At 43.5% G+C, this 18,155-nt stretch overlaps 1 protein-coding gene across 1 annotated transcript in view; it reads left to right on the forward strand.

Moving 5' to 3' along the window:
• Window positions 1–18,155, forward strand: part of PPM1H (protein phosphatase, Mg2+/Mn2+ dependent 1H) — a 150,545-nt gene that overhangs the window by 44,535 nt on the left and 87,855 nt on the right. The window contains exons 4-6 of the mRNA XM_015419137.1: window positions 4,039–4,153; window positions 4,394–4,562; window positions 8,021–8,365. Coding sequence (XP_015274623.1) covers window positions 4,039–4,153; window positions 4,394–4,562; window positions 8,021–8,365 — 629 coding nt within the window. The remainder of the gene's footprint in view (window positions 1–4,038; window positions 4,154–4,393; window positions 4,563–8,020; window positions 8,366–18,155) is intronic.

Consider the following 18,155-nt stretch of genomic DNA (forward strand, 5'->3'; position numbering starts at 1 on the left):
TATAAAACCATAAAACCAAAGTTATAAGCAATTAATTGAATCAAAACGTACCCACTAAGATCAATATTAACTAGTTCCCATAAGAACAGCATTGGCCCGTATTTTCTTTGCAGCCAAGGCAAATAGAGCCATTCTGTAGGATATACTGGCATTGCACTCTTTCTCACCAATTCAAATTGATGCCTTTTTCCTTTAGCTTTTCCTGCTGGATTAAGTTGTCTTGATCATCTAGCAGGTCTTGATATTTCCACAAATACTCTTTGGAAAATATCATTGGGTTTATAAATGCTTCTAGTGGCGAAATCCATTTTGGTGTCTTATTGTAGTATTGTTTTTGTGTTTGTTCCCAAACCTTAAACAGTTCTGCTTTAAGTATGTGTTGTTTAAAGTATTTGTTTGTTACTTTTCCCATACCAAACAAAAGCATGCCAACCCATTTTTAAGTCATGACCTAGTTTCAAAAGTCTCATATCTTCCAATGTAATCCATTCCTTCACCCATGTAAGAGCAGTGGCTTTATAGTACAACTGCCAGAACGGTAATGCAAATCCTCCTCTTTTTTTTACATCTTGTAATAGTTTTAATTTAATTCTTGGTTTTTTGCCTTCCCATATAAATTGGTTTATCAGCTTTTCTAATTCTTTAAAATAGTTTTGTTTTTTTATTCTTGGAATTGTCTGAAATAGAAAGATCAATCGTGGTAAGATGTTCATCTTTACTGTTGCTATTCTTCCCATGAATGATAGTTGTAAATGATTCCAATTTGCAAGATCCTTTTGGAGTTCCAACATAAGTTTCATGTAATTGTCTTTATACGATGAGCTATATCTGTTGGTCAAAGTTATTCCTAAATATTTGATTTTTTTTAACCTCTATTCCTGAAATATTTTGTATATTTTGCTTCTGTTGTTGAGTACAATTTTTTAACATAAGTTTAAATGGTTTCCACCATTTTACCCGGTATGCAAAGTAGGTTTTCTGAGAATTTCTGTCACAAAAGTGCCCCCCCCCCCTGTATTCCATGTATGGTTGAATGTGGGCACTTTCAGAATATGTGTGCACTTTCAGAATATAAGGGATCACTATATTAAGTGTTTAGTCAACCAACTGTGCACCTACACTCTGGAAACCCTGTCTCTTTTGCTCAGCAATAAGGATCCTAAATTTATTCTAGCGACTGCAAAATTTGTCTCAGTCCTTTTAGCCCTTACATCAGAAGAAGAAGCAAGTATCTTCTGCTGCTCAAGATCTGTGAACCAATTAGCTTCTAAGGGTATAAAAGGAAAGGGAAGTATAATATAGGACAGAGAGATGGAAGCCCTTGCGCATTCCCTGTCATCTGAGGTGTCATCTGGCTTTCCCAGCTGGTGTTTATGTAATGCTTAGGAGAGCTGTGCTGACTGCAGACTTAGTTGGCATCCTACATTGTGCTGTGTGGTTAGGCAGGCTACTCTACTGAAGAAGGGTGGCAAGAGACCAAAACAGAGAAAGGGGAAAAAAGCAAGGAGAGCTATAGCTAGTCATGCAAAGAGCCAAGCCCCCAAATGAAATATTGTTTTCAGGGCTGGAAACAAAGGAAGGGTCATAGATATGTAAACTGATTGGACAAAGGAGAGAAAGGTATGGCCCAGATTCCAAATTTTTTTGGGAGGGGGGTCCAGATTGGGTATCTGCGCTGTGTGTTCAGGCCAGTTCAGTCTAAGCAGTGAAATGGAATTTGACAGGCCATTTGTGCGCTACAGATGAGAAATGTTGGACAAATGACAGTTACCCATATGTGGGCAGGAATCTTGTATATTGATAAAAGAGATACAGTTTGTGAAGGAGTCTGTTAGTGGCTAAGAGCACAACTATTAGTTACTGGAGATTCTTGATTAATGGTCTGAATACCAGGTGTTGGACAATTCTCAGTTACTCCCTGGGATAAGTGTGCATGCACACAACGGCTTATAACCAGAGTTAAACTTCGTTGGTCTTAAAAGTGCCACTGGACTCAAACTTTGGGTGTTTTCACACATACTAAATAATACACTTTCAGTCCTTTTTCAGTGTACTTTGCTACTGGATTTTACTGTGTGAAATGGCAATATCCACTTGCAAATGGTCGCTGAAGTGGATTAAAACTGAATTATTTAGCAGATGTGAAAGCACCCTTGTTCTATTCTAGTTAGGGTGGTTGCATTCAGTGTAATCCTGCTTCTTTTGCTGGTTCTTTTTCTTTTATTCTCTGGTGGACAGAGGCCTATTTATTTGCCTGATGCAAAACAGACAGGGAAGCTTGTCCAGCCACCGGGATGGGTGAGGAGGAACATGAACAAAACAGAAGCATCTTTGCAGCTTGGCAGGGGAGTTATTGCACGTCAACTAGATATGACCTAAGATGAGCCTAGGTCGCAGTGGTTATAGGGAACTAAAGTTGTTGCACTGGAACTGAGTATATGTGTGTGGGGTTTTTTTGTTTTTTTTTAAAAAAACATTAACCCAGCAGTTTCAGATTCTGTGATGGTTTGTTCTGTTGTTTTCTGCCAATATGGTCAGGTGGCCTGTCATAATTTGGTAAGGAGGAAGGTGGAGGAAAAATTTGGCACATTGTGCACAGGAAATTTCTTAGTTGGAGACTGCACTGTGCCACCTTGGATTCTTGGCAGTCCCTACTGATTATATTCTGTGATCTCATTGTGGCACATAATGTGGGTGAAATAAGCTGACAAAGTTGGTAACGCTCCATATGCATTTTGAAAATAAGCTTTTCCCATATTGAGTAATGGGGCAAAAACAGTGCAGAGTTTGACATGGAAGGTAGGTGGTGGTACATACAGCACAATACAGTTTCAAATTAAGAGAAGATCAACATGTTCAGTAAACGTATGCAGGACTGTACGTACCACTGTAGAATACAGGCATTATTTGAATAATAGAAGGTAACTGTGTAGCGCAAATTTGACTCTGAGCTGTTCCCTTCAGAACTGATGTTTGTCTGGCAGGAATCATTGCAAATAACTGGATGAGATGGTCACTCAGTATCTGTTACACCATTGTGTGCAGCTTATGAACCATCTGAAGTGTTAGCCAAATTGCTCTACTATTTAATAAAGATGGGGAATTATAATTATTAATATGCAATTGGCTTAACTATAAGATCAGACCTGTGTACACCAGAGTTAGAATTCCCAAGAACCCAGGAATAGACATGGAAACTGGGTGGCTAAAATAATGATTTCTTTACTAAACATACAAACAATATTCAAACACTCTCTCACACACAATATAGAACTAAGGAAGCAGAGGTAATTGATAGTTTATAGAGGGGTTATACAACCGGTCCAGATGTGCAGAGGTCCATGGATTGTGGTCTAAACTCAGAGAGTTCAGGGGTGGACTGCCATTTTGGATTATGGCACACAACACACGGTCTGAGGCCATGTGTTTGATGGGATATACCCATTGACGGACAATGCAGACCAATGGGCGGTCCTGGGGGCTGGTTCTCAGGTGAGAACAATAGATTTCCTGGACCAATGGAGTCCCAAGGGTGTGTGGCATCAGGATGGGCAAGGCCTATATGTGACCAATGAGCTTCCAGAGAGGCAGGGTCTGGATTTAATAATAGAAGCCAGGTGCTGGGTGGCTAGTTAAATGGATTATCTGACCACTAATGATCCTGGCCAGGGTATTTTGAAAAGGCTCTCAAGTATAGACAAAAGATGGGCTAAACATTTGAATGATTGATTGGTTTATCCCAGTATCCTGAGGGACAGAGCAAAAAAGACAAGTATTCAGACAAAGAATTACTGGAGACAGAGTTATCTGCCAGGTGGCCTCTGAAAAGATTTTAGAAATGTAGATACTTTACCTGATGGAACCCATTGTCATTCCATAAGCACAATCTCTGCTGGGTGGAGGGGGAAGACTGGAGGCTTGCTCTGAGGTTGCCTGTCACCTGAAAATGGAGACCCCTTTTTCAGAGCTGTGGCTAGCTCTGTATTTCAGAACCAGGAGTGCCTTCCTTGGCCTGAGTTTTGTGGGTCTCTGGATCAGGTGAGAAGTGTGGTGCCCTTGCTATGGAGCTACCCAAGAGTAAAGGCAGTGCCTCTGGCAACAGGAGTGCCCATCTGGCCATTATAGTTGGACAGGCTGTTGAGTTAACAGCATGGTGATGAGATTCTTTGAGTATTGTCTTCCTTGTCTTCTGTCCAAGGTTCTCACAGCAAGCTTTATGTCCCTTTAGAGTTTTCCAGTGCTGATCTTCATGACAGTTAATACTTACCCATATGTGGGCAGGAGAGAAAGTGGGAGAGAGAAATGGGAATGAAGAGTGTGTTAAACAGTCTGACCAGGAAATCCAAAAAAAAAAATACATATTTCATTTTTTTTGTGCTTTTTTCAAAAATAGGGTGATCAATGCAGGAAAAAGTACACACAATGAAGACCAGGCCAGTTGTGAAGTAATTACTGTAAAGAAGAAAGCAGGAGTAACAAATTCTACACCAAACAAAACTGTATCTACCAAGCGGAGGTCATCATTGCCAAATGGGGAAGGGTTACAACTAAAAGAGAATGCTGTAAGTAACCTCGTTCTTAATCATCTGTATGTTTTGGTGATGGGTTCTTAAAATGTTAGTTTTAATAAACTGTGCATAATTATTAAAACTGTGTATAGTTATACTGTGTAGTTATACATATATAGTTATACATGTAGTTCATGTTTTTGTAGTTCATGTTTTATAAATTACTTTATTGTTGAAAGGGGCTTGGGAGAAAGCAGCATATAAATTTATAAACATAAAATAAAATTGTGAAACGATCTGTCAAGAGTTTACTTGATGAAATGCTTGGTGTAGTGGTTAAGTGCGCGGACTCTAATCTGGGAAAACCTGGTTTGATTCCCCCACTTCTCCACTTGCAGCTGCTGGATGACCTTGGGCAAGCCAAAGTTCTGTCAGAGTTGTTCTTGAAAGAGCAGTTCTTGAAAGAGCTCTCTCAGCCCCACCTACCTCACAGGGTGCTTGTTGTGGGGAGGGGAAGGGAAAGGAGTTTGTAAGCCACTCTGATACTCCAAGTGAAGGGCGGGGTATAAATCCGTTCTTCTTCTTCTCCTCCCCCCCCCTTCTTCTTTTTCTCCTGGTACATATTAGTCCTCTTCTCAAGTTACAGTAAATTCACATACAAGCTGTGTTTATAGTCTACACTTTATTGTTCTTTTTATGTGTGTTGAGTAATTTTCATGTTATAGTCAACACATGTATGGCTTAACATGTGATGCAACCCCCAAACTTATCCAGCTACTTGTCTCCCACTCCATTAAGGGTATGTATATTGGCTCTTTCTCACAAATGGATGTACGCATGTATGGGTTGGATGTAGTGGTAGGTTTGTAGGTTGCCCCAAATGAAAGTGGTCCATTTTCTCCATCTCAAAGGTGAGGCATTAAGGAGTACCAAATAACTAAATTTGTGACTTTCTGGTACATTGATCCTGTAAGCTTCTACAGTTGTAAGCCTTTTCAACGAATGGGGATTCTTAATATTCTAGGGGTTTTTTTTAAACAAAGGCTTTATCTTAAAACAGTAGTTAAATCGCTTGATCTTGTGGGAGTGGTATATTAAGCAACAGCTTAAGTTCTGTGGACATTCTATACAGCCACAAATATTATGCTTGGGTTTTTTTTAAGTTCCATCTACTTGCTCTTTGCACTCTTTCAGCTTGATGCTGGGTTTGAGGAAGTGTGTCAAAGCAGAAATTAAATAAGTGCAGCAAAAACAAATGCTTGATCATAGAGCTCTGATCCACTGTCATTCCACAAATTGTCCAACACTCGTGTCCCCCCCCCCAAAAAAAAACCCCCAACCATTAAAACCTCAATCTAATGTGTTTGCATCTCCTTCATCTGTTACCGTGATAGGCCAAACTGAACCATGCCCCCTTTAAAATTGTGGGCTTTAATACAGTATGATCACATTGGGGCTCCCTCTCCTGGCCTTCGACGGGGTGCCGTTGGTGCCTGCGTGGGAGGTTAGGAGCTTGGGGGTGCTCCTGGACTCCTCGTTAATGATGGAGGTCCAGGTGGCAACCACTGCCATGGCGGTCTTTTACCATCTGCGGCTGGCTCGGCAGTTGGTCCCCTACCTTGACTGTGAAGACCTGGCCACTGTGATCCATGCGATGGTCACCTCGAGGCTTGACTACTGTAACGCTCTCTACTTAGGGTTGCCTCTGTCGCAAATCCGGAAGCTGCAGCTAGTGCAGAATGCTGCGGCCAGGCTGTTGATGGGCCTCTCTAGGTGAGACCACATCCAGCCTGGGCTGCAAGCGCTGCACTGGCTGCCAATAGCATACCGGATTCACTTCAAAGTGCTGGTTCTTACCTTTGAAGCCCTAAATGGCTGGGGTCCGGCTTACCTGAAGGACCGCCTCTCCCCGTATGTTCCCCCTAGAGCACTACGATCGGGGAGCCTCCATCTCCTGGAAGTTCCAGGCCCCCGAGAGGTTACGTTTGCCCCTACTAGGGCCAGGGCGTTTTCGGTGGCGGCTCCTACCTAGTGGAATGAGCTCCCAGAGGAGATCCGGGCCCTGCGGGACCTTGTGCAGTTCCGCAGGGCCTGTAAGACGGAGCTCTTCTGCCAGGCTTTTGAGTAGGCGCCGCCGCCGCCACTATCCCACCATCGTGGTAGTGTTTCATCATCAGCCCCTATCATGGGGTGCAAGCATCGCCTGGCAGAAGCGCATAGAACAGCGCTGCAGGAGACTGTGCTATTGAGACAGCTGGCCGCCGAATTGGGCTTATTGTTTCCCATCTTGGGTGACTTACATAGGAATATTAGAGCACCTTGATTATTGTATGGGTTTTATTGTGGTTTTAAATGTTGTTTATTTTATTGTATTTTTATCTATTCAATTCGGCTTTTCCGCACGTTAGCCGCTCTGAGCCACTGGGAAGGCTGGATACAAATCTAAATTAAATAAATAAATGAAATAAAATAAAACAGGGAACCAGTCTGACACCATGCTAAAACAGAACAAAAAGGTCACTAGCTGGTGATTAAAATCCATGGCACAACAATTAAAAATACCTTACAAATTGTAGGGGCCCAGTGCAACATGCTCTTGGGTCCCCAATCCAGTGCTCTAAGCTACGGAATGAACAATAACAGTTTCAGAAACAGTGGCTGGGATTTTTCAATATCAGGAGTTATTGTCTGGTGCCAACTATTTTTCTTTTTTACAAGCCTTCCATGGAGAAGGTTTCAGGAGGGTAACCGTGTTGGTCTGCAGTAGAAGAGCTAAATACGAGTCCAGGGGCGCCTTGGAGACCAACAGGAACTCTCCATGGAGAACATTTACTTTAGCTTCTGGACATACCCAGATAAATTGCTGCTAGTTCGCTATAAAATTAAAATGTTTGACGCTTCATGTCTTTGATAGTATGCAATAGTTGTTAATAGAAGCGGCAAGGGCATGCCCCAGGCATATTTCAGGCAAATGAAACCTGAACATTGCATGTTATCTGTGAGCAAAAACACCACAGCAAACACAAGGAACTACCCCTTTAAAGACCCACCACCACCACCACCATAGCTGCTGTTTTTTCAGCTGAACTGTCTGGACTTTGAACAGATTTTCTCCTCAGCAGGGGGATTCTCTGTGGCAAATGTCAAATGGATGGGACAAATTGCCTGGATTTTATGAGGTATAGAATTTTCAGGCTCCATAATGGAAGGCTGCTGCTTTTCCTGCATGGTTCTGTAGTTGGACTGAAAAGTGAGCTTTCTTCCTTCTAACAATCTTTTGTTGTTGTTGGTGTGATAGTGAGGATAGAACTGTTAACTATTCTGAGGAAATTAGTATAGAATATAAAAATGGTCTTGCAGCTTCTCACAGGTAGGCATACTGATCAGATCGTAATCTTTGCCTCTCTAAAAATTTATTGGGGGATTCTAGAATGAGAAACTCATACCTGCGCATTGTTGAAAATTCGTTCATTTGTGCTTTTTGTTTGTTTTATACATACTTCCTTAATCAGGAATCAGATGGCATCTCTTTCTACTACTGGTCATTATTTGATGGGCACGCAGGATCTGGAGCAGCTGTTGTAGCATCAAAAGTGCTTCAGCACCACATTGCGGAGCAACTCCAGGAAATTGTGGATATCCTGAAAAACTCTGCTGTCCCTCCCCCAACCTGCTTGGGGGAGGACCCAGAGAGCATGAATACAAACAACAGAACTCTAACCAGGGCTGCCTCCTTACGTGGGAGTGTTGGAGCTCCAGGATCACCTGGCACCCCACCAACTCGTTTCTTTACAGAGAAGAAGGTCTCCCACGAGTGCCTTGTTATAGGAGCCATCGAAACAGCATTCAGGGAAATGGTAGGTATATTCTACTGACAAATGGAACATACTGCATTTAGAAAGTATATTCTCTCTCTTTAAAAAAAACAAAACCCAGATCTTAGCTGTTCAGGTATAGTTTGAAGTTTTTACTGTCATTAGCAGAAATCATGTAGTGGATTGCATATTAGCAATGAAAAAGGAAGTTATTTTTGGCCACACAAGATGTCTGTCTACATCTGGTATCATAGATGAATTCAAGATCTACAGAAGGGACTGCAAAGCACTAGCTTGGCATTAGGTGGCTTTTGCTCTTCACATGGCTATGGAGAACATCAGTGATGTGAGTTTTCTGGGGGGGAAATAGAATGATGAAATATTTGACTGGGGGAAAATCAGTGTGGTTTTAAGTGTTATATTCAAACAACTTTAAAGCTTTACGTGGAAATAGTTTTTATTGTAATAAAATAGTTTTTATTGTAATAATATTTAAAGACATGTAATTCCCTTAATGTTTAAAGGGAAAACGATGGCATTGGTAACTTTGGACACAATAATTTTAGTCCATTCAAAGAACTTTGTAGAACACACTGTGGATGTGGCTTTCCACTCATCTATTTCAAAAGAAATTTAACTTTTCCACAGAGGTCACTGGGACATCTTGTTTTCTCTGTCACACTCTATAATATTATTCTATCAATCAATTTCTTTATTCGGCCAACGACCAGTACAAATCAAATATAAAAGCTTTACAGTAAAGTCATTAGAAAGTAAAGTTGGTCTGATCTATTGGCATTAATTAGTTAAAATCTGTACATAAAATTTCTCTATGAATTCTACAGGCTACTGAAATTTTTTTTGGCACAACTAATAGTAGCCTGTTGATTAGCACCCATTAAAAGTTTCTTTAAAAAAACATTGGAACATCCTGAAAGATTATTAAGTAGAGAAAAAGCTTCCTGATAGAAGCGACAGTGAAACATTACATGCTCGACTGATTCCACCACTTTGATACCACACAGACAAATCCTCTCCTTCATGGGAGTCGTTTTATATCTCCCCTCTAAAACTGCAGAGGGGAGGACTCGCATTATTAGTTGGTTCTGCATTAGGTTGGGGATTACAGTTTCTCTTCTACCATGTGAAAGGAGATTTATAAATATAAATTGTACCTTTATTATTCAACCAGGTGAATTCATAATCTGCTTTGTAAAGATACATATTATTTTATGTATCTGTGGTTTTTATCCCTGACCCCCAATGTGAAAATAAAACATTCACATACTCTCCCTGAAAAACTTTAACTTTGAAACTGCCAAAGTTGCCTGACATGGTTTTGGCAGTGGTATCTACTCATCATTAATTTTATCTAATAATGAATCTTTAGAAATTGAAAAATTTCTGTGGAAAAACAAAAGCAATGGAAATTTTTTCTGGAAATTTTTCAATCCCGCTTCAATGACAGCTACAGATGGCTGTCATAACAGTATTGTATTTTGGTGTATGATCGTAAATGTGTGTTATGTCTGTACCTATTAGCAACAGGACTGCAGTGGTGCTTACAGAGCAGAACTTTGAGAATCAGGTGGAACCAGTGCATTCTCTTCTCTGGTCCAGACTATAGCCTATAAATTGGAAGCCAGACTTGTGAATGTGTGTCTCTCCTTACTGTCTTATCTAGAGCTACTTTCACCTTTCTTCCCCTTCTGGTACTTGTGATTTCACATTATATGTGCATTGATAGAATCCTTGATTATTTGTGAACCCATCCTTTGACGTATATGGGTGAACCAGGATTACGAGAGAAGTGTTGTTTTTTAGAAGAAGAAACATGTAATTAATTTTAAAAAACCCTTATTAAGCATGGTGAAACACTGACACCGAGTGCTAATTGAAGTAAGTTATCAGGTGGAAGGAAACCTGGGTGCTAAGCAGCGATTGGGGTTGTATTCATGAGGAATAAATTCATCAAGGGGAAGCCGGTGGTGGGGTGGGAATTAGCTTCTGTCTGTACAGACTTGGCATGTTGTGTTTCTTCCTCCTCTGTGTGCCCAGCTTTCAGTCTACTTAGGACAGAAGGTTATCAACGTTAATAATTACTGGTGCTCCACATCTCTGTAGGCTGCACCCTTTGTGATCCTGCCGTCTTTGATATTCAAGGAGACCCTGTTGTTAAAAATAATTGAGGCCAAAAGCATTAATTGACCCAATGGGATTAAAGTTTGTTTTTAAATAATGTACTTTAGTTGGCAGCTCCTGATTGGAATAGGAAAGCCACAATAATACTGAGGCACCGTTTCTAATCCATATGGCTGAATATCTTTGAAAATTGGCAGAATTTACCCCATATTAGTTAGTGATGCATGTATGTGAACAGGATTATGCACACACCAACTGGGAATCAAGTTCATAAATCCACAGCTAAATGACAGTCTAGTCTGTCCATGCTCCTTTGATTTGAATGGGGCGCGTCTTCTGGCGTACCTTCGATGGCCTGTCTGCATCCATGTTCTCATGGAATCAGTTGCACACTAACTTTCTGCTTATGCATGACTGGCATTGGATCAGGGCCAGTGCATGTAAAAAACTTCAGTGCTCGCGAGATGGAATTTCTGAGTACTTGACAGTTCCTTTACAGAGTCTAATCACTTTTCTCTCGTCCATTTTGTTGCTTTACACTGAGTAAATAAAAACCTAAAACTAAGATAAAAATAAACCATGCAGTGCCTGAATGTCTATGAAAAAATATGTTTGTTCTCCCCCAAACCTGCCTCTCCCTCTGAAGTAACCTTCTTTCAAAAATTAAAATCTAAATTCAATGTCATATATCAATTCCGACCCTCACCTTTCCCCTATTTTACAGTACCTCTAGGCTTTTAGGCCTCCTTCCAGTGCAAAAATAACAAAAAGCTTTAAGAAACATAAAATGCTTTAATTTAAACATTTAACAATCAGAAAGAAAAAACAAGCAAACAGCACAATACATTCGGACTAGAATCAGTTTACAGAACTGGAGAATAATGCAATGAATGACCTGGTAAGGTAGCATAAAGACCCCAGTGATCAAAAAAGTGACCCAGCTCTCCGCAGAGACATTTGCCTTCTCCATTAAAACTTCTGCTGCCACTTCTCTGATGGCAAGAACCTCATACATGTGGCATCGAAAACTGTCCCAAGATTTAAATATCCAGATTTAAATCAGTACCTGACAAGTTCCATGCACAAATTGGAAAGGGCAGCAGCCTTAATGTCTGATGCTAGCCTGGACACTATGAAATTCTCAGCAAGGGCTGTGGCTTCCACAGTGGTAACCAAAAGAAATCTCTGGCTTGAGTGTTGGAATGTGGACTCCCTTTCTAAGATGGATTTTTCAGACAGCCTATTTATTCCGTTTCAGGAATTGGTTACTAACATTTTTTCCCCTGTCATTTCAGACAGACCCGTTTTAGTAACAGGTTCCTAATGGAATATATTTACCTGTTCATACAATGCCAGTTGTCTCCCATTTGGGAAACGTGTCTGAGGCGTTGTTGATGAAAACTGCCTTCCTCAGGACTTCAATCCCTTCTTCCAGATCTGAATCACTACAGTGGGCTGTCTAAAATGCCCCGTAGTGCTTCCTCTAGTGATGGGGTTTTTGCACCTCCCCCCCGCCCCAGGCCTGCAGTCTCTCTTCTTCTTTTTTTAAAAAATGTCCTGTTGGGAACACTATGACACTATAACAGGATATCAAATCAGCGTCATAGCACTCCAAATAAAATGTTTTTTTAAAAAACCTTTCAGGGGATCGTGCACACGGAGGAAAATGGCGGCGGGGGGGAAAGCGGCACAGTTTGAAATGGTCACAGCGCTTCAGAGATGGCTCCTTAACGGAAGGGAAATGCTGTGTGAAACAGCCATCCCTGTACCAGTTTCCTCCATGATGGACCAGTATGGTTTAAAACCATATGGTTTAAAAAGGTAATATGAAATCAACCTAAGTCTCATGTGGCACCTTGTCCTTTACTGGATGGAAAGTGTTTGGGGATAGCCTAGAGGACACCTTAATTGAGACTATGGACAAGAAGAAGGTCGTGCCATTCACCTATAAAAGGGAAGACAAATGGCAGAAAAAGTATGGCTCATAGTCCTTTTGTTCCTATAGAACGCTTCCACAATTTAGATCAGACTCCAAGTGGCAGTTGTGGATCAAATCTAAACCTAACTTCAGAGCCACAAGTCAATACAACAATTCATCCCAAGCACCAACCTCCAGGAAGGGAGGAAAGCAGTGGCAACAACAAAAGTGACACCAGGCTAGCTCTGGTGGGGGGATGGCTTCAAAAATCCCATCAAGCCTGGAATTTATCAGCCACTGGGTATTGGGTAAAAGAAACTATGGCCCATGGCTATTCAATAGAATTTGTCACTCCACCTCACAACAGATTCCTGTGCTCCAGTTCCTCACTGCCCCATCAAGAGACAGTGCACACAGGATGCCATCAGACATCTGCTGGAGATTGCAGCCATTGAACCTGTGCCATTGTAGGCATCTATTCTTTTCACAGTTCCCCAAAAGAGCAGGGACTGGAGGGATATCTTCAACCTCAGATTCCTGAACAGGTCTGTGAAGTACAGGAAGTTCAAGATAGAAACCTTGAAGACCATTGTGGAAGCCCTGCAACCAGAGGACTTCGTGGCCTCCATCGATTTGACCGAGGCATATCATCACGTGTCCATAACTTCCTGGGACAGACAGTATCTGACATTCACCTTTGGTTGATAACACTTCCAGTTCTGGGCCATGCCATTTGGGTTGGCATCAGCAACCCACATATTCACGAAAGTGATCAGCTCACTAATTGCCAGCCTGCATGTCAAAGGAATTAATAAACATCCGTACCTCGATGACCTCCTTATAAGGTCGCCTTCCCAAAATCAGGCACTCAGGGACATTCAGGACACTAGCCAGTGTCTCTTCAGCCAAGGCTTCCTAATCAGTTTCCAGAGGAGCCAGCTGACACCTGCCCAAGTCATCATGCATTTGGGGGCAGTGATAGATTCAATCCAGAAAAAAAGTGTTTCTTCCACTAGACAGAGCAAAGAAGATGTTCAGAATGTGAAACAGATTCTCTATGTGAAATCAGTGGACTTGATGACCCTAGCTTGGGTTCTTCCCACAATCCTACCACGAATGTCTTCTAGGTTACATGATTGCAGCTATTGAGACAGTCCTTTGGTCCTGTGCACAGTGTCGGTTTCTTTTTTTTTGAACTTTTATTTTTCATTAAACAAAATAGCTTTAAAAAAAGATTACATAAAGTTTTCAGAGTTCTTCATTTCATCAACTGTGTCGGGTTGCCATATCAGAGGCTCATAGCCCTCCAAAAGTACATCAGAGTCAGCATCAGTCAGCATCTCAGGAATGACCTCCTTTGGTGGACAACCAAGAAACACTTGCTTGAAGGCAAACCCTTTCAAGTGACCACAGACCTACAGATCCCATTAAGAATCTTCCTTCAGCCTCAATCTTCTGCAACTGTGTGCAATTTGTCTGGCATTTCTCCACTTCCAAGTCCATCTGTCTCAACGAAACGTAATTATATGGACAGATAGGAGAGATAGGTGCTCTTTCCATGAGAAAGGGCTTATGCATCTTCCACAAGGACATGTTGGTCCTGTGTGCAGATCAAGGTTAACACACCTTTTCACAGCTCACAGGAAATATATTTGCCACCTACCCAAAGCCATCTCATCCTAGGGAGAAGAATTGGCACTTGCTTGACCTTTGTGGAGTGCTTCACATTTACATCAGAAGGACCAAGCCATTTAGGAAGTTGGATTCCCTTCTTGTAGCCTTTTATCCAACAATCAAGGGAAAAAAGGTTTCTAAGGCTACACTAAACAGATGGCTAAAGGACTGTATCTCCTTGGCATATGAATCTCAGGGCCTTCAAGTCCCAGAGGGGATCACAGCTCACTTAACAACAAGCTTTCCATTTGCTTCTCTTGAAAATCCAGCATCTAGAGAGCCCCTAAAAATGGATGTTTTGACCAATGCTCCCTGTAAGCTGTGGAGTCTTGTGAGCAAAAATTCTACTTTGTGAGGTACTGGCATTAAAGTTGTGAGCGAGCAATTTGGCTGCTGCATAAATTAGTTTGCTGTGGAGCCATCCTTCCTGAACTAAGACAAAAATCTGTGAGCTGGAGGCTAAAAAACTGTGAGCTAGCTCACACTAACTCAGCTTAGAGGGAACCCTGGTTGTGACCAGTGTTCCCTCTAAGCTGAGTTAGTGTGAGCTAGCTCACAGTTTTTTAGCCTTAGCTCAGGAAGGATGGCTCCAGAGCAAACTAATTTATGCAGTAGCCAAATTGCTCGCTCACAACTTTAATGCCAGTAGCTCACAAAGTAGAATTTTTGCTCACAAGACTCCAAAGCTTAGAGGGAACATTGGTTGTGACCTATTCTTCCTTAGGGATCATTTTTGAAGAAATGTTCTGAATGTTACATAATTTCTAAACTCTGTAGCAAATAATATACCACCTTTTGGAAACTCATTTTTTAAATCTCTGTTTGTCTCCCCCCGACAGTAAACTATTAGGAAAATGGTTAGAAACTGCATATATGCATTTATTTATTATATAATTGATATTTGTCTTAAAGAGCTTTTTGTTAAGTCCGGCGCTTAACAATGAGTCGGAGAGTGATTTCAGCAAGACTCAAGTTTATTCAGCTCTTCGTTCACTTCTTCGACACGGTACAACATCTGATAGCCCGAACAGTTTGCCCATTGAAACTGCCCGGTATTTAAACATTCCCGGCTAACATAGCCACTCCCACTATACACATAACAACCTATCAGGTTGAGCGCATAAGGACCAATCACAAACGTTCCCGCTTGCAGCTTGCTTGAATGTGATTGGGTCGCGAGTCTTGGACTAGAATCCTCTGTCCAAGACGAAGCTTAACATTGCTTCCCTATGTGATGATTCACATAAAACCTCATGTACTCATGGCAGCTATGAATACATTACAATTCCCTCCCCCCTAAGCAAAAATACCTCATGAACAGTCGTAATCACTTAGGTAGGTGGGTGCACGTCTCGTTCTCTGAGACCTACGAGGTGAACTCGTCTCAGGGCATCTGTCCCTCAGTGGTACTCCGTTTGACTCTGGGACCTCAGACACAGGAACCTCCCCGTCCGTTGCATGCGGTTCAAGATTAGGGGTCTGCCCTGTCTCTTGACCGCTACTGTAGCCCTCAGGCTCTACAGTACCTGCCTCTTCTAAAGGCCGTGGGGGTTCCTCCGCGGACTCAGCCGGCTGCACGGTAGGACGGTCAGTTGCCCACCGCTGCCTCAGCTGGTCTATGTGCCTACGCCACTTGCGTCCATCTGCAAGCCGTACCACATACATTCTAGTACCGATAACATCGGTGACAGTGGCTGGAAGCCACGAGTGACCACTGGCATAGTTACGAGCATACACTTGCTCACCCTTTTCGTATGTCCGGACCTTCGGACTCTCGGTCTGTGGTTGTGGTTTCAGATCGTTCAGATCTGGATGCAACCTATCTAACAGCGTTGCTAAACGGCGACCCATTAACATCTCGGCCGGGCTGCGGCCTGTCGCCGAACAAGGGGTAACATGTTGTCTCAGGAGAAACGAAGCTAGTTTCACCCCCCAATCACCACATACCAGCTTTGCAAGGGCTTCTTTAGTTGTTCTCACCATTCTCTCGGCCTGCCCGTTTGAGGCCGGGTGAAACGGCGCGGCCGTCATTTGCCTGATCCCGTTATCAGACAAAAACCTCCTGAACTCCTCGGAAGTAAATTGTGCGCCGTTGTCACTCACGAGTACGTCAGGCAACCCGTGAGTGGCAAACAACTGTCGCAGCACTGTGACGACAGCGCTAGAAGTGGTCGATCGCATGTGAGCCACTTCTAACCATTTGGTATAAGCGTCTACAATTACCAAAAACATTTGCCCTTGTACTGGCCCTGCGAAGTCGAGGTGCAATCTCGACCAGGGCTTTCCCGCCGACTCCCATCTCTGAGGAGTGGCGGTTGGTGGTTCAGGCCTAGCCTGCTGACAAGGCTCACACACCCGAACCCACTCTTCAATGTCGGCGTCTAGCCTGGGCCACCACACATACCCGCGAGCTAGCGCCTTCATATGGACCATGCCGGGATGGCCCTCGTGAAGTGATTTCAGCACTTTTTCCCTGAGTTTGTGAGGGACCACCACCCGGCTTCCCCACAAAAGACATCCCTTTGACACAGACAGCTCGTTTTGACGCATTTTGTAACACGCAAATTCTGGCTCCACAGAGCCCACAGGCCACCCCCTCCAAACCCAGTTCAAAACTCTGGAGATCACAATGTCTTTAGCGGACGCAGCCGCAATGTCCTTGGAGGTGATCGGAGCCTGGGACAGTTCATCAATCGCTAACACCTCGTTAGCTGGAGCTGGGTCTGAGTCCAGGCCGGGCAGAGGGCAGCGACTCAAAGCGTCCGCGTGACCAATCGCCTTACCCGGCCGATGTACTAGGTCGTAATCGTAGGCGGACAGGAACAGAGCCCACCTCAGCATCCGCGCTGACATGATGTTGGGAAGTTGCCGGTCCGGGGCAAAGATTCCCAACAGGGGCTTGTGGTCGGTGACAAGGAGAAACTTCCGACCATACAAAAAGTCATGAAACTTTTTAACTGCTGCAACAAGCGCCAGTCCCTCCTTGTCGATCTGGGCGTACCCCTTCTCCGCGCTTGACAGTGAGCGGGAATAAAATGCTACGGGAGCTTCCTCGCCGTTTGGCATCAAATGGCTGAGCACCGCCCCCACCCCATAAGGAGATGCATCCGCAGCCAACACCAACATTTTATTATCATCGTAGTGAGTCAACACTGCATTGGACACCAGTAATGCCTTGACTCCTTTGAACGCCCGTTCCTGCTCTGACCCCCACCGCCATTTTGCCTCTTTGTGCAGGAGGGCATGTAGTGGGGCCGCTACCGACGCCTTGTGGGGGAGGAAGGCGTGGTAAAAATTGAGGAGTCCAAGGAATGCTTGGAGCTCCTTTTTGTTCCCTGGACATGGGGCATCCTTAATTGCCCTCACCTTGTCCTCTGTGGGGTGGACACCATGTTCGTCGATCCTGAACCCCAAAAATTCCACACTGGGAACACCCACTATACATTTGGACTGTTTCACCTTAAGTCCCGCTTGAGAGAACCGTTTCAGTACCTCTCGAACTCTGCTCATGAGTTCCTCATCGGACCTCCCAGCCACCAACACATCGTCAAAATAAGGGACAGTCCCCTGAACTCCCCTCAGTAACCCTTCCATGAGGCCTTGGAACACTCCTGGAGCCACGTTTACCCCAAACTGGAGCCGGTTCACTCGAAAAGCCCCTCTGTGGGTGACGATTGTCTGCGCCTCAGCCGCCTCCCTGGTCACAGGCAGCTGTTGGTAGGCTTGGGCGAGGTCGAACTTTGCAAACACTTTCCCCCCTCCCAGTGACGCCAGGACGTGGCTGATTACCGGGACAGGGTAGGAATGCTGCTGCAAGGCACGGTTGATCGTGCACTTATAGTCAGCGCATATTCGGATGGAGCCATCCGATTTTACTGGCGTGACTATAGGCGTCTCCCATTTGCTAAATGGGACTGGCTCCAATACTCCTTGGGCTATGAGCTTGTCCAGCTCGGCTTCGATCCGTGGTTTAAGCGGGATTGGCACCTTCCTATACTTCAACCGTATAGGTGTCACAGATGGATCGAGCTCAAAAGACACAGGGGGCCCTTTGTACTTTCCCAGACCGCCCCCGAACACATCAGGAAATTCATTATA

The sequence above is a fragment of the Gekko japonicus genome, unplaced genomic scaffold (assembly GCF_001447785.1).
Source record: "Gekko japonicus isolate JY-2015 unplaced genomic scaffold, Gekko_japonicus_V1.1 scaffold282, whole genome shotgun sequence".
Lineage (NCBI taxonomy): Eukaryota > Metazoa > Chordata > Lepidosauria > Squamata > Gekkonidae > Gekko > Gekko japonicus.